Below are 15,111 nucleotides of genomic sequence, written 5' to 3'. Positions count from 1 at the left end.
ACATTGGGTCTCATTTCCAGGTGAAAGTCAATGTCTTGCAGATAGGCGTGAACATCTTGGCTACCTGGCAAATTCGGCGTGAACTTGCCCAGGTTCTTGACTAGCTTGTCAAGGTCTTTGAGGTCCAGGCCACAGGGTGATACGTGGCTGTCTGGAACAGAAGGAGATGGTGAGGGTTTTGGCAGTGACCCCTCAGCTTTCTCATTGTGTGTCAGTTCATATGCATGCTTGAGTTCATCTTTAATGCTGTTGGACTCTTCTTTGATGTAGTCCAGCTGCTGCGTTAGTCGTCTGACCTCATGTCTAGCTTCACTCAGGTGAGTTTCGAGGGCTTTGATTCTGCTGTCCTTGTCTTTAGAGTCAGCATTTACCTCTTCCAGTAGCTGTTCGACATACTCAAGCTTGTTAGCGACGTCAGCATGTTCGGCTTTGGCTTGCTCCATTTCTTGGGTGGTGGCGGCTAGAGTCTCTTGAAGTTTTTCGATCTCTTTGGCAATTTGATCAGTCCCATCTGGCTGTTCCGGTCGTTCCTGAGCCTCCAGTTCTAGCTGGTTGATGCGGGTCTGCACATGCGTCTGCTTCTGCTGGAGCTGGGCGGAATGCCTGTCACTCAGCTTAAGGGTGGCGATGAGGATGTGACTCAAAGTACCTGTGATCTTGGCTAGGTCTTTGTGATTGTAGCTTTTGCTCGGGTCTTGCTTCATAAGGCTGTTCAGGTTCTCATCCAGCTGGTCCTGTGTCAGATGCTGTAGCGTTTCGGCGGCCTTAGGGAGGAGGCTGTCCGTTGCAACACTTAGCCATGCTTCTAGGTCCTTCCAGTGGCCAACAGGGTCTTTAGGGCGAGCCATGTTTGCGGCGGTGAGGGGGAAGACCTATAACTGACACTGACACAGACCTAGGGGAGAGAGAAAAGAACAAAAGAAAACAAAAACAAATGGCAAACAAAAAGTGTCAGGGTGTAATGTCAGATGCGAGCTACTGTTGAGTGTGGAATAAACAAGTGGGTGTTGTTCTCTGTGACTGTGATCCTCTAGGGGGCGTGCATCTAACTTGTAGTCTCTGTGGGGACAGTCAGTAAACACACACAGTTAGGACAGCTAGAGAACTGAAAAAGAGAAGAAGACTGATAAGGAGAAGAGTGATAATTGGCTGCTTCCAGGTTCCTAGTGAGAACGATTCCTTTAGCTGTCAAGCATGTGAAAGGATGCTTCTCTGCTGGAAGTTGGAGATGGGGAGCTCTAAACACCAGGACTGTGATTGTTATTAAATTTCCTCCACTGTGAAAGAAAGTACAATAACAATGACAGTATTGGTTTCTTACTTATTAGGATTGACACCATACACCAAGTAGACCACTTTTGATGCGGATCTAAAATCAAATTTGAAAACACCTGTCTTCTGGTTGACTCGTTTCGTCCTTAATCAGGTAGCGTCCTATGGCGAGAAAGGGTAGAGAGTCAGATAATTATAACATGAAATGTTTAAGTTTCACAACTTCTGTTAAATGTTTCTAACGTTCTCTGCTTTCATGATTCACACAGGTACAATCTCAAAAGGGCAGCGGTAGTCAACTCGGAAGAAGACAGTTAAAGGAAACAATAGAAAGTGAAGCAAGTTTTCAAATTACAAAGTTGACAAAGTGGTGGCACTGTTGAGTCAATACATCAAAAGGGGTTGGTTTATTGTGTTATCAAGATAACTAATTAGCCTAAGTAGACAGGAAAATCCTATATTTCCTTTGGGGTTTGGCTAATCGAAGGCTACTGCTCTGGTATGCTAGGTTTAACGATGACTTGAGTTCAGTTGTAGCCACCTACAGGCTACACTGTCTCATTGCATCAACCAAACACCAGGGGGAGCACTGTCCTGTGAGGTAATTTAATACCTAAAGGATAATTAAAAAAACTTGACTGCAAATTAATTTAAAACTAATTCAAATTAGTATTGACATGAAATGATTCAGAAATATGATTTTTATCAATAACCTTGATTAAGAGTTGCTATAATTAAATAAATCAATAATTGTAATAGAAAAAGGAAACCAAACACCACTTAACTATTATTGAAATTAAAATTTCCAAATAGCAATAATGTTGGTTAAGGCTAACACTCAGTGAGGTTGTCATTAAAGTCATAAACACAATTATATTTAATTAATCAGCAAACATTCCTGCAAATCAGTTCCTGCAAATCAGAGAATAAATAAATTTCAAAATCAATGATGATCGGGAATGTGTGATATTCCCGATGTCAATAAATTTGATCAAAAGAGTTTATTTAAAATTGATCAATAACTGTTATTGAGATAGGGCAGCCAAGCATCAATGAACTATTAAATGAAATTAAAATTTCAGAATAGTGATTGTGTTTGTAAAGTCCCAGGACAATAAATGTTATAATTAAACACTGTGCTTATAAATCAACTTCAAATATCAACAGTCATAGAAAATGGTTGTTCCTATAATGTTGATAAGTTTCAGAAGAGAAAAGCATTAATCATTAATTAAGCATTAATTTGATTGAGCAATTAAAAGCATTACGTTATAGTCATAAACTATAATTAATTGCTAATAAACCAACAACTTATGAGCATTTGAATTGATAAAACAGGCCAGGTTAAGCAGGAAAAGCATTTGACAATTGTGATTAAACCAGCGATGAGATCGTGTACAATGGGGTTTACTAAATCTGCATTAGTCAAAGCCTTTTCCAAGAAAGGGAGAAAAATGAGAAATAAGGCAAATAGCCTATAAAGAGTGAGAAATCAAGATTCAAAATCTTGCTATAGCGTGAATTAGGTTGTCACTTCAACTTAACACACTGCATTCAAGACCACAAGAAGAGCGCTACTACACTAGCCTTTAATGCTATAATGGCATAGCCATACCACACACTTCAATGCAACAGCGTGAGCTTCAGTTAGCTTAGCTTTGTGCTAATGTCTACAGCCGATGCAAGCGCGGAGGACTGCGCATGCGCACTTGAGAGTACTCTGAAAAGTCTTTCAGGACTTTCGGGAGGCTGTTACTATGACGACGTGCACAGAATGAACCAATATGCGGTTATGCACACAAACTTGCATGCATCACGTGAAATAGCGGCGCATTTCACACTGCTCAACAGAATATAGCACTGTTAAGATCTCGGCGGATCCCAGCGCTCTGTGTCAAGACTATTCACAGTCAAAGACACGCGTGGATTCAATCACGCACACTTTACTTGATCAAGATAAGTTCTCCCGTGAGAATACGCTCTGCCGCTCTCTCAAGCGCGGCGTGATGAGTTCACTAACTTTGATGCTAGTGAATTAGATGGCAAAAAGACAGTTAGCTACTCTGTGCTTAATTTGACCAGGGAGAAATGCACAGTTAGTCTTTAAAGCTGGGACACGCACCTTTAAATCAACTGTGAAGGCCTTATAGGAGAAAGAATAGGGAACACGCTTATTGTTTCTCAATCCGTGCGCTTTACAGCGACGTATCGTTTTTGTCTCGTGGACAAATAACTATTTACTGCAGTTCGCTTTCTCAAAAGCACTCGAGTTGCGCATTCGTGCGTTTCAACACACTGGGTACCACAATAAATCATACAGTAACACAACAACTTTGTTTCTCTATCTCTAATCTATTCTTCCGGACAAAATAGAAAAGATAAACAATGTTTTTGTGCTTAAAAGTCAGATCGTACTGTGCCTAAAAATTCTCCACCATTAATATGTAGGGGATCAACCTACGTTTTAATATCGATCAGGGATTAATTAGCTCATTTCAATGAATCGGATCCTGAAGATTCGAATCATTGATTTGACTCAAATGAGTCAGATTGAATCAGATCAAAAGATTCACACTTTATCTACCATTTGTCCCGCAAATAGAAGACATCGTATCTTACCAATCTTGTTTATATTATTTACGTGGCCAACGATCATAACATAACACAGTATTGGGTTAACTTTTAGCAAGGTAACAAGATCTACAGCTCGAGGCAATGACTTAGAATCACATAAACAAGAACACAGTTCTTACAAAGTGAGTACAAAGATTTATTGAGCTACACTACGATACATGAAACTAACTACGTAATAAGCAAACAACAAACAAACGCACACACACATTCACACATACACACAGAGGTAGTTCAGAGGATGCAATATGAGTTGACAACGTCCCAAATTAATTCTAATACTTCTTGCAAGATCTTAGAATAACACCTGAGAAACCACAAAAGCAGAGATATGGCTTATCTTTAACTGCTTAAGATCAATCTGCACAAGATCAGCAAGAGACAACATTAGTTTGTGTTACTTGCGCCCTTTTTGCCTAGTATGGGTAGCTGCAGTCTGGAGCAATGGGCGGAGTTAAAGGTAGGGGCGTGGCTAAAGGTATTTCATTGGTCAAAATTTCTTTCGCTAGGGGCGTGGCACAAGGTTTTTCATTGGTCAAAGGTTTATTTTCCGGTTAAATTCGTTGGCCAATCACATTAACGTATAAACAGATTGACAATAAGCTGCTCCTTTAGCATAAAGGTGGATTGTTCTATTAAACGCTTCTCGTTTAGAATAAAGAATAAATTAAACGTAATCACAACCTTTGCTTAAAAATATTACTATAAATATTTTTAAAAGTAATTTGGAAAGTCATCTATCTAATTTAGTCACAGGCTGTTAGCGAATTTACTTCATCACCATTGAGAGGTCTTGAGTGTTTTTTTAAAAGCAATAGCCGAATAAAGACAGAGGATTGAATTAAATATAATCATAACATGCTTTCGCTGTAAAAATCATTATAAACGTTAATTTGAAAGTGCATTAGACCGGCATTCCTCAAGGTCGCGGGTAACTTACGTCATCACCATGAATTTGAGTGCATTGTAGTTTTATTAAAGTAATGTGTAAATCAGAATTTTTCTGCTTGATACAAATACCATAAACCACTTTGTTTGTTCTTCATGGTGGCTATTTAAAAGTGCAGTAAAGCGAAAGTTGTTCAATTCAAGTTAAATTAAATCGTGATTTGGTTGTTTCTTTGTGATACTAAAAGTAATGCCTAAAATAATAAAAATTAAGTTGATTTTGACAAGTCCGTTTTGTGTGGTAAAATGTTCAAATATTACAAAATTAATTATGATAAAAACTTATTAGCCTTATGTTAAAAACAATATTCAGTTTAAAACAGACACAAGTCCATGAAACATTTGTTTAATCAGCAAAAAAACAAACAAATTTAAATCAAATAAACAAATCCATCCTCTTCCATTCACCACAAATCCAATCATCCATCAGTTAGCCACGAATACCATCCATAACTACAAATCCAGCCATCCATTCATTCAGTCATTCATTGTATAGAAGCAGTGCATCGAGCAGTAGCCATCGAACTCTTTGTCAGAATAAAAAGCTCTATACACCCCTTTCTTCCCATCACCACAGTATCCAATTGTGTCTTTGTACAGCCAACCACATGATTCACACGTGGAGAGTTTGAACTCCACTCTTTATTTGTCTTTTATATCTGGACTTGTAGATTTCCAGTCAGTGATGCCTACAAAAAAAAAAAGATATTAGCAAATGAAAATCTATTTAAAACACCTTATTCATTTAATTAAAGTAAAGAACACATACTGTCGAGCCAGGCCAAGTGATATTTTCTACGGAAAACTTGACTGCAGACAATGTCACAAAACTTTCTTCACACAAGTGAGAGTGTGAGGAAGGCTCCATCTCCTTCATCGAAAACAACATCTAGAAGAATCTGTCTGAGCAGGTCTGATGGTAACTGAATTAAAGACAAAATTTATACACAAAATAAATGACAAATGTAAAATGGGAAATAAAAAAACTAAAGCTAGGCTAATAAAATATATTCAAACATACATCACAAAGGCCTCCTTTTGGATCCATGGCTGAAGGAGGAAAAACTAAGATATTGTCAAGTGCATCACCTTTACAATGCTACATACAAACCTCTATTTAACACTTAAAATAAAAGACAAAGATGCAATAAATGGCAAAAGGTAAAAGTTACATGTATAAATGTATATTTGCTATAATTTGTCATAACATTAAACATATGAATCAAGTGATACTTTGTGACCACTTTTCTATTTTTTATTAACTTACTACATTTGTTTTCACCCGAGAGTACAGGTGCCTGAGACACGCATTCCATTTTTCTGGGCCTTTTTCGTTTGACAGGAGACCTTGAGAAAAAAAAATCATATTAATTGCAGTGCTAACTGCCTTCACTTTAAAATGTAAAAAAATAATAATAATTTACCCTGAGCCTTCGAGCAGGAGCCCACACCACCATCTCCTTATTTTTGTCATATTAGCCTGTTTCAAATAAAAAAAAGACAATTACTACAATGTTGAAAAATCCTTCTTTTATACTGGCTAACAAAGTGTTGAGCAAAGACTCACCTCAGAAAAGTCAAAATCAACATCAAGTGCGATGTACAAGGCATACTGAAAGTCAAAGAAATTGTCAAGATCTAAATCTATTAATGCGGATGTCCATGTAAATTGTTAAACTTACCATGAGCATAAAGACTCCACAGTTATTTGAGAAACTCTGCATTGGAATATTCTGGGTAATGTTAGGAATAAAAATGAACATTCAAAATAAAAAAAAAAGAATTAACATTTAAACAAGATTGTTTTATATTGCATGTTGGATGGCTGTAATTATTGAAGAACTTACTGAAAGATCCTGACAGGACAACTCAGTCCAATGTCCAGGAACAATTTTCTGGGCAACTCTCCTATTAAATGTGCCAAACACGCAAAAATCAACAACAGCAAGTAAATTTACATGAATCTGAATCAATAACAGAACCATGGCGCATGCTTTTTTGGGAATGATGAGTTTTACATTGTCCTTTTTAAAATATTTTCTTAATTCATATACTTAAAATTCACATTTAAAACTTATTAGTTTCCACATCATTCCCAGAAGAACCACAGAAACAATAAATAAATACAGAACAAAATTAAAAAGGAACAAAAACAAAAGAGCTGAATGGTTTAAAACTGAACCACCATACAGCAAGAACGCTTGAGCAAGAACTGCTGAACCAGAACTTCTGAACAAGAGCTATTGAACTTGTAAAAGACCTGTACACTTGACTGTATCTGCCATCACTTAAGCCACTCTTGCAGAGTGAATCAAGTAAAAAAAGCTGTTTGAGCTTTGGACGCAGTATCTGCAAAATGTTGTTAAAAACAAAATATCCTGACATTTATTTGAAAAAACTTGAACATATCATACCAATAACTTACACAAATCATCCAGTGTGACTTGCTCCATGATGGAAACAAAATGCAGTCTTTCGCAGATGCATCAACCTGTCACAAAAGTACAACCCAATTTATGACAAAATATTGCAGAGTTTGTACTTTGCAGAAAGGGGTTGCCTTCTTTGTTTTATAGTAATACTTAATGTTACGTTGCCTAGAACATATAGTAAGGAATTTCAGTTGATGAAATCCAAATCATCATCACCATAAACCAGACCAACTAACCATTAAAATATTACATTGATTATGCAAAGTATAAATCCTTACAGGGATATGTAACATGGGATCTGCACACAGCGGTGGAATCAAAGTTGCATTTACATAGCTGTTCGAAGTCCAGACTTGAACACCCTAATAACAAAACAAAAAAAAATTAAAAATAAAAATATAAACAACAAAATAGATTTAGTTATTATTTCTTTAATTTTACACACAAAAGTTACCTGCAATGCGCTGATGTCTTCTATTATCTTGAAACAGCAATTCAAAATCTATGAAGAAAAAAATGGTTCACTTGAACAAATTATATGGAAAGCAAAAGTAATACATAACACTTTACAACCATGCGCCATGAATCATTTATCAAACATAAGCAAATAGTTCATTTGTTAAGCATTAACTCTTCATCAATAGACATTAATAAGCTATTTATAAAATACTGCTACAAATACTATTGTCTTGACATATAATCACATTTATAAATGTGCTTAATGATTGTATTTTCATACATTGTTAATGATTGCATGGTTAACAAACTATTTGGAGTAGCTGGTGTTTTTTTTTAAGATTCAGAAAAAATAAATAAATGATTAATAAACTATTCAAATCAAAATTTATAGATATTACTTCTTGGGCATATAGTAATCGTTACTTTGTGTTAATAAAAGCTTTATTAAAGGCAATTTAAGTGAGGACAATTTATGATATGTAAAACTCTTTTAACTGACAATTAAAGGCTCAGATATAATTTAAACTAAAAAAAGGAAATCTACTATTCAGAGCAAAAAACTAATTTTAAAATGCAAAAAAGTACCCATTTAAAAAAAAAAAAATCTGTGCAATCTTATCAGTAAATGAAAATAAATCGGTGCAATCTTATCTGTAAATAAAATTACCCTTTAAATATATCTGAAAACACTGAAATGTTTTATAGTTATATCAAAATGCTGTTTTGCAAAACTGAATGCTGTATTTTGTTGATCATTTTAATTATTTTTATATGTATGTAAAGATTTATTGTCCATTCAATAAAGAGCCTTTAATTTTCATTTATAAGGGATTTACAAAGAACAAATAGTCCTCACTAGATTAGGTGACAAAACTGGGAAATTGTCTTAATAAAACATTAATTGTTATACAAAGTAACCATTGCCAAGTGCCTGACAAATAAGTGAAAATATTAATTAAAATAGTTTATTAATCATTTGCTAATACTGAATGATATTGAACACCACCAAGTACTCTTCAATAACTGATAAAAATAACACTTCAACACATTATTTTGTAGTGAAAAAAGAATCATTAAATATGAAAATACAAGCATTAAGCACACTATACATGTGATAAGTCAAGAATGCACCTTTTGTGCATTTGTAACTTTACTTAAAACTGCTTACAAATGTCTATTAAAGGTAGCTTTAATGCTTAAAATGATTAACTATTTGTTATTGCTTTATAATAACTAACATTATAACATTAATGAGCAAATTTATTAAGTGTCACCAGTCATTTTGGAAAAAAAAAAAAAAAAAAAAGATTACATACCGTTGCCTCAGCATCGCGTTCTAATCCCAGCGTCTGAAAATCTTCTCGCATCAGGGTGGTGGAATAAATGCGTGCCACATGTTCGCTCTGACTTTTATTTGTGTCTAGCACATCCATGAGCTATATGGGGGAAATAAATAAATCAACATTTAAATACTAAAAATTTGATGCTTCTCACATCGTATAAAATTCTCATTTAAACACCTTTTCCTCCACTGATTTAGTCAATGGCTGTTCCCAGGAGGTCTTCAAGTAATCTTTCAATTTTCTTGCAGCCACCTTTTGTGCGTTTGGCTCACCATTGCTCTTGTTTTTGCTTTCAAAAGATGACCCTAGAAATAAAGCATACCAGTCAAATTATTTTTTAAAGGAAAATCTGATTATTGTGCTGCTAACTTTAAATTGCGAAAAACAATTCAAACATGTCAATTGATCTTTTACCTGACAGTGCTTGCCCATGCTGGTCCAGGGTAACCTCAGTGCAACCAACATGCTTGGCAAGTTGTTCAACAAACCTATTATTTTTTGCAACATTGTAGTGGTGCAACAGGTTACGCATGAGGAACACATGGTTTGTTGGCTTCATTACATTCAGAAAATAGTTGTTTTTTCTCATTTGAGAAAACAACTGCTCAGCACATTGAGAATTCACTCTTCCAGCCAACTCTGGTACAAGCTGTATTTTGCGAAGTTTATCGCGTGAATCTTTGGTGTTGTTTTCATGGAAACGGTCATAGAGAACGTAATGCTCAGATGTGCCAGTTAATGGATGCCCATTTACATCAGAAGGGAATTTCTTCTCTTTAAGCCACTTTAAAGAAACTTTCAGGTTTCCCTTCTCTGCTGCTGTAATATTGGCTTCATTTGGCTCCAAAAGTCGACCTTCGTGTGGACTGAAGGGAATCATGTTCGGACTGCGAAGATTTGCATGAGCAGCCAGTCCTCTTGCAAAATCATAAATGGTCACATTGGGGAGATGTTTCCAGGACATTAAAATGTCAGTAAAGTCCCGTGGACTTTCAGCTCTCAACAAAACTTTAAGGCTGTAAACAACACCGCAGGGGCACATCACAACTGCCCAACCCCCTAGATAATAATAAAATGATTTCAGCAATTTGTTCTTTTAAAACAATATTATTATTTTAAAAATAAATCCAATGCAATTGTTGTGAATAATAAAGAGAAATAACTATAGAATTACACAAACCTGATGCACCCCAAACCTTCTGAAATATTTTGTCGTAAGATGACCTGCTTTGCATTTCACTCCTCAGTCTTGTTATGAGGTCCATCTTCGATCCCTTTTTACCTAATCCGCAAGACTCGCATAGGCGTCGGACAGCACTAACCTAAAACATAATTTTTAAAATAATAGTAATAAATAACAGCAACAACAACAACAACAAATCCACTAATAAAAAACTAACTTGAAATAATTGAGAATGCAGTTAGTACTATCACAATATTAGAAGTTGTCAGAAAAGGTTACCTTCAGTTTCATCAGCTCATCAATTAGCCTCTCCTCAGAAACTGGAAGTTCAGATACTGGATTAGAGGTTGATGGCTGAACTTTTTCCCATTCAGTATTCAAAACAGTTCCAGACTTCCTGGTGTTAACTCCAATCCAAGGTGCCCAAAGGTGAAAATTTGGTTTAACAGCAAATGGATTGTGGTTCCCACCTGTAAAAAGAACCAACAACACCAATAATACTATAATTAGTATCATTATAACAAGTATACTTTTACTTAAAAAACAAAAAAAACAAAATGTAAACATTTTAGCTAAAGAAAAGATAAACATATCTGAACTGTGTGCTTAGTACATCTACTAAACTGAATGCATCAAACACAAAACAAACAAACTTACATGGCACAAGACCTCTTGCAATAATTTCCAATCTCAGGGAATTCCAAAACGCCTCCACATCTACATGTCCATTAAAGTTTGCAGGCGGTTTTTCAGTTTCACTTACTACAAAAAAAAGGTAGTTAGGTAACTGGATAGTTACACAGAATGGACAAATTGATAATTTTTTTTAAATTAAACAATGGAGAAAGAGGCAGATAATTCAAACATTAAAATTTAAACAGTTATCATACCTGGCATACTAAAAACTCCTTTTCGATGTGCTTCCATGATAACAACAGATGGATGGAATCCACACTTTAAGCAGGAAAACTGATAATTGTGGTCAGTCAAGGCTTCAAAGTGCAGATAAGCACAAAGCACAGTTATGCAGCTTGGATAATGCATTCCAGTAGATACAGAAAGAGCTTTACAGACTCGTTCAACTGCAGTGTGAGACTAAAAGAGGAAATTACATATTATTATTGACAACAATGTTCAATATAACTCCAATCCTAAACAACCACTGTTCTACAAAGTTTAGCTCTAATGACAATGTAACACACCTTAATAAGCAATACACTAAAAACCTCCCACCATGTCTTGAGGCAGGATGGAGCTAAACTATGCAGAACAGCTGTCCTTTAGGTATCTGGACACCCCAGGATATGATAATCCATCTACTATACCTGTAGGAAACTTCTAAGCAGCAGACAAAATTTCACACTTAGTATGATGTGGTTATCATAGTTATGCAGACCAGAGTTCCATTCTTGGTAGCGATATGAAAGGCCACACACTGGGCATTTCTTGCAATACGTTTCAACATCTAAAAACAAGCAAACAAGCATGCAGTTAATAGTAAATAAATTTAATACTCATTTAAATTATTTGCTTCTAGCTAACAAATACCAACCTTCGATTATTCCAATTGTTGTGACAATTTTGGCTTTCTTGGAGATGAGCAAAGGGTCACTGAGTGGTACTTTTTCTGAACACATTGAGCAGAGCATTTCATCTGGAACAAGTACTTTTGGGAACTCCTTTTCACAAAAACTTGTTGTTGATGAAGGAAGGGAAGATGGTATCGTTTTTATGGTGAAAATGTATTGCACCATTTTCTTGAGATCATCATTTGTTGGAGGGTACACAGTGCTCTTAGAATCATCTTTTGCCAAAGTATGATCAGGATCTGCTGGCAATAAAGACTTTGTGGCCAAGTCCTCCTCAGTGCTCTTCACTTTTCTGAACATATTTCGCTTTGTTTGAAAAAGCAACCACTTGGACACTGCCTTGTGTATGCAGGAGTGCCTCGGTCTACTGCAAGGGCAATGCCATGTGTTATTTTTGGCATTATAAAGAACCATAATTCTGCCCAAACGGTTATAAAACGAAACTTTCGGCTCAAATACGGAGATGTAATGCATATAAGATGCACTTCCAATGTCAACATAAGATGCAAGACATGTATCTTCTTCCTCTGCTTTTTTTTGCAAATTTATACACTGTTTCTTGCGATCCTCTGCAAACCATCTCTGGGTGACCATTTCTTGCAAAACCTCTTCCTGTAAGGAAACTTTTGAAGCATCTGATCTGCAATAATTAACTGATTTTAAGTGGGTACACTCACAGGATCGCATACCAGATCTCCTTTTAAAATCAATTAGCGCATTACAGATGTCAACATCGCAAGTCACCTTATGCGAACTGCCCCATGTCTTTTTAATTACATAGACAGGAATGCAAGGGCCTTTTGAAGATTTTGAAACGGCGAACACACCATTTTTTTCATCAATGCACAGGCTTCGAAGACAAGACAGTGCAGTGACGTCATGCTCAATATTTGAATGAGCTCTTTGGGTGTGTTTTTTAAGATTTTTCTTTAAAATACAAATATTGCAGTGTGGACAATTCACCCTTTGCTCCTGCTTTCTTTGAACAACTGTCACCTTGGCGGTCTCTTGGTTTGGAGTGATAGTAGGATGTACCGTTTGCCTGTTTGGAGGAGGTGCCATCTGCCTGTTTGGAGTGCTAGGTGGAGGTGCCATCGGCCGGTTTACAGTGCTAGGTGGAGGTGCCGTCTCACTGTTTGGAGTGCTAGGTGGAGGTGCCATCGGCCGGTTTACAGTGCTAGGTGGAGGTGCCGTCTCACTGTTTGGAGTGCTGGGTGGAGGTGCCATCGGCCGGTTTACAGTGCTAGGTGGAGGTGCCGTCTCACTGTTTGGAGTGCTGGGTGGAGGTGCCATCGGCCGGTTTACAGTGCTAGGTGGAGGTGCCGTCTCAATCTTTGGAGTGCTGGGTGGAGGTGCCATCGGCCGGTTTACAGTGCTAGGTGGAGGTGCCGTCTCACTGTTTGGAGTGCTGGGTGGAGGTGCCATCAGCCGGTTTACAGTGCTAGGTGGAGGTGCCGTCTCACTGTTTGGAGTGCTGGGTGGAGGTGCCATCGGCCGGTTTACAGTGCTAGGTGGAGGTGCCGTCTCACTGTTTGGAGTGCTAGGTGGAGGTGCCGTCTCACTCTTTGGAGTGCTAGGTGGAGGTGCCGTCTCATGGTTTACAGCACTAGCTGGAAGTGCCGTCTCACTGTTTAGAGTGTAAAGTGGAGGTGCAGTCTCATGGTTTAGAGTAGCAAGAGGAGTTTGTTGTCGAGCTGTCTTGGTGCAATGAGTAGAAGAATATTTACAAAAATGTATGTGCTTGATGAAATCGGACTTGTTTATAACCGTTTTGGAACAGTAGCAGCAGTGATAGTGCTTATTTTTTCGGCAATCCAAGTGACAGTCATAAATTATGAAATCTGCAAAAATACAGATAAAAAAAAACATTTATTAAAACCATTTAAAGCATGTTTCAAAAAACAATCAAATGTAACAAAAAAAAATTAATCTGACAAGGAAAATATGCAAATCACATATATGACATACAAATTCATATTTTATATGCATAAGGTGTCATATAGGCAACAATTGTAAAATATTGCAAAAAAAATACATTTAAAATACTCTAAGAAACTTATACCGCCTAGTTTGGAACAAGTAAAAGTTGAGTAAATGATAGCAAGTTTTGGCTGAACTATCATTGGAAACTTTTATAGACTTTTGGCCAGCATTAAAAAGCTGAAATCTTTTTTGTTTTGTCATTTACTTGTTGTTTTTTAGTGAATAATAAATAGCAGATATTACAAACATGTATTAGTTAATTAACAAACGGAAATTAAAACATACTAAAACAGATTAAATGTGTGCTATAATCAATTGTTGTCTTTTAAAATTAGTGATAGACAGTTAACATTAACTTTAGGGAAAGCAAAAATTCAATACAAAACAATACTGAAACTTGTATTTCACTGCTATATTTTATATATATTTTGTAGTAATGTAGGTTTAAAACAGTAATAGTGAAAATACAGTTGACTTAGTCATTGCAATGTCCAGTTGTGTGTGTACACACTCTTTAAAAGGATATTTCTAAAGTGGACATATTTGCTATATTTCGTAATACATGTTGCATACATGGCATTTTATATGTATCACATATGAGCTTGTATGTCATATAAGTTATGCAATTTACACGTACATATTGGCATACATCAGATGTAGAATCGCTCTTCACGTCATCACATAACGTTATCACCCAAATAAATCATCTTAAAATGCAAACCACCAAATAATTGGGTACTTATGGTCGTGATGAATTGCTCGAATTTTGTGACTCTGCAGATGACTATAAATCATATGAACAGGTCTCAAAACATCTGCACAAAAGGGACACCTATACAAACTACCACTTTGCTACTGTTCAATAGAAATGCAGTCATCCCCGTCATCTTCGCTTCTCACCGTAACGTGTCTCTATCAACCACAAATTACGTAAAGTAATTATTAGAGTTACGAATGACAATTGATGACTTGACCAAATAACAAAACTGAACTATCGTAAAACACGTGTCTGTTAACAGCAACACATCTTACCGTCGCCATTCTGCTGTCTAAACTAAAGGAAATTACGTCTGCAACTGTTTATGCATTTCGTTACTGCTGATTGGCAGCATTTAACCGGAAAAGTACCTTTAACCAATGAAAAACCTTTTGTTCCGCCCCTTACTTTTTGCTCCCCCAACCGTGATTGGCCTTCGCATTTACCGGAAAGGGAACCTTTAACCAATGAAAAACCTTTAGCCACGCCTTTTACATTTTGGCCCCTCCCACCT

General features: G+C 36.5%; 1 protein-coding gene across 2 annotated transcripts; it reads right to left on the bottom strand.

The window, feature by feature from the left end:
- Positions 1-5,181: 5,181 nt before the first annotated feature.
- On the bottom strand, positions 5,182-14,786 carry LOC110437863 (uncharacterized). 2 transcript variants are annotated; one of them, XM_087240560.1, is made up of 21 exons: positions 11,821-14,786; positions 11,594-11,733; positions 11,159-11,363; positions 10,926-11,030; positions 10,548-10,738; positions 10,266-10,407; positions 9,500-10,144; positions 9,263-9,390; positions 9,059-9,178; positions 7,738-7,785; positions 7,562-7,645; positions 7,277-7,342; positions 7,112-7,200; positions 6,699-6,759; positions 6,534-6,584; positions 6,419-6,463; positions 6,276-6,331; positions 6,119-6,198; positions 5,873-5,901; positions 5,621-5,774; positions 5,182-5,540 (listed from the first exon to the last, which is right to left on the bottom strand). In XM_087240560.1, the coding sequence occupies exons 1-20, from the start codon at positions 13,724-13,726 to the stop codon at positions 5,688-5,690; spliced, it is 4,278 nt and encodes a 1,425-aa protein (XP_087096686.1). In that variant the 5' UTR covers positions 13,727-14,786; the 3' UTR covers positions 5,182-5,540; positions 5,621-5,687. The 2 variants fall into 2 exon arrangements, with proteins under 2 accessions (XP_087096686.1, XP_087096687.1); XM_087240561.1 differs by lacking the exon at positions 7,112-7,200.
- Between the last annotated feature and the right edge of the window lie 325 nt (positions 14,787-15,111).

Source organism: Danio rerio, chromosome 2 (assembly GCF_052040795.2).
Source record: "Danio rerio strain M-AB ecotype USA chromosome 2, GRCz13ab, whole genome shotgun sequence".
Classification (NCBI taxonomy): Eukaryota; Metazoa; Chordata; class Actinopteri; order Cypriniformes; family Danionidae; genus Danio; species Danio rerio.
This window is presented reverse-complemented; position numbering and strand designations above follow the sequence as displayed.

Coding starts and splice junctions, on each gene's coding strand:
- LOC110437863 (XM_087240560.1), bottom strand. CDS start 13,726: ATGTTTTTTTTTATCTGTATTTTTGCAGATTTCATAATTTATGACTGT. Junction 9,391..9,499: donor GCATGGGCAAGCACTGTCAG/GTAAAAGATCAA, acceptor CTTTATTTCTAG/GGTCATCTTTTGAAAGCAAA. Junction 7,646..7,737: donor AAGACATCAGCGCATTGCAG/GTAACTTTTGTG, acceptor TTTTGTTATTAG/GGTGTTCAAGTCTGGACTTC.